Source organism: Neopelma chrysocephalum, unplaced genomic scaffold, assembly GCF_003984885.1.
Source record: "Neopelma chrysocephalum unplaced genomic scaffold, ASM398488v2 Primary Assembly neopelma1_94438, whole genome shotgun sequence".
In the NCBI taxonomy this organism is placed as follows: domain Eukaryota; kingdom Metazoa; phylum Chordata; class Aves; order Passeriformes; family Pipridae; genus Neopelma; species Neopelma chrysocephalum.
In genome coordinates this window covers 617-1,865 of record NW_020923145.1, presented here as the reverse complement: position 1 = coordinate 1,865, position 1,249 = coordinate 617, and the positions used below count along the sequence as shown (strand labels likewise).

The following is a 1,249-nucleotide window of genomic DNA, read 5'->3' as shown; positions in this document are numbered from 1 at the left end:
CTCCGGGGGGGGGGAGGGGTGGGGATGGGGGGGTCCCACGACCCCCCGGGGGGGGTCCCAGCCCCCACCTCCCCCCTTGGGGGGGTCCCGGCCCCCCCCCTCAGGCGCTGTCCTTGCTCTTGGTGCTGCTCAGGGGGACGGCGACGTCCTCGTCCCGCAGGCGCCCGGCCCTGGGAGAGACCCGAAACCTCTGACTCTGGCCCCAAAAACTCCATCCCCAAAACCTCCAACTCCGTCCCCAAAACCTCTGACTTTGTCCCCAAAACCTCTGACTTTGTTCCCAAAACCTCCATCCCCAAAACCTCCAACTCCATCCCCAAAACCTCCAACTCCATCCCCAAAACCTCCAACTCTGTCCCCAAAACCTCTGACTTCGTTCCCAAAACCTCCATCCCCGAAACCTCCGACTCCATCCCCAAAACCTCCATCCCCAAAACTTCCGACTTTGTCCCCAAAACGTTGGACCTTTCCTAACCCCCAAAACCTTCATCCCAAAACCTTCATCCCTTTCCAACCCCAAAACCCTCATCCCAACCCCAAAACCTTCATCCCCATCCAACCCCAAAACCTTCATCCCTTTCCAACCCCAAAACCTTTCTTCCAACCCCAAAACCTCCCGGGTGCCCCCTGGGAAGGTTTGGGGAGCAGGGGGGGGCTCTTGGGGGTCCTTGGGGTTTCCCTGGATGTCCCTGGGGGTCCCTGGGGGTCCCTGGGGTGTCCTGGATGTTCCTGGATGTCCCTGGGGTTCCTCACCGCTTCTCAACGTCTCGGACAGTCTCGGGCAGGGGGACGTTTCGTGTCTCGGGCAGGAAGGCCGTGGCCACGGCCGACACGACGGGGGCGGCCCCGTAGATGACGAGGGGCAGGGCGGGGGTCACGTCGGCCGCCATTCGCACCAGGGGGGCCACCATCCCCCCCACGCGGGCCATGGTGCCCCCCAGGCCCATCCCCGTCTGCCTGCGCCAAGACACGGACGGGGGGTCAGGGAGGGAGGGGGGGAGGGGAGGGGTTGGGGGTGGATGGAGACGGGGGTGGGGGTGGGGGGGTTGGTGGTGGTTGGGCTGTTGGGTCGTTGGGTTGATGGGCTGGTGTTGGTTGGGTTGTTTGGTTGTTGGGTTGATGGTGATTGGGTTGATGGGTTGGTGTTGTTTGGGTGGTTGGTGGTTGGGTTGTTGGTGGTTGGGTTGATGGTGTTTGGGCTGTTGGTTGGGTTGACGGGTTGGTGTTGTTTGGGTTGTTGGTTGGGTTG

At 62.8% G+C, this 1,249-nt stretch overlaps 1 protein-coding gene across 1 annotated transcript in view; it reads right to left on the bottom strand.

Moving 5' to 3' along the window:
- Positions 1-92: 92 nt before the first annotated feature.
- LOC113980499 (solute carrier family 22 member 6-B-like) overlaps positions 93-1,249 on the bottom strand; it is a 1,767-nt gene continuing 610 nt past the window's right edge. The window contains exons 2-3 of the mRNA XM_027707726.1: positions 754-957; positions 93-170 (exon numbers count right to left, since the gene is read on the bottom strand). Coding sequence (XP_027563527.1) covers positions 101-170; positions 754-957 — 274 coding nt within the window. The 3' untranslated portion in view covers positions 93-100. The remainder of the gene's footprint in view (positions 171-753; positions 958-1,249) is intronic.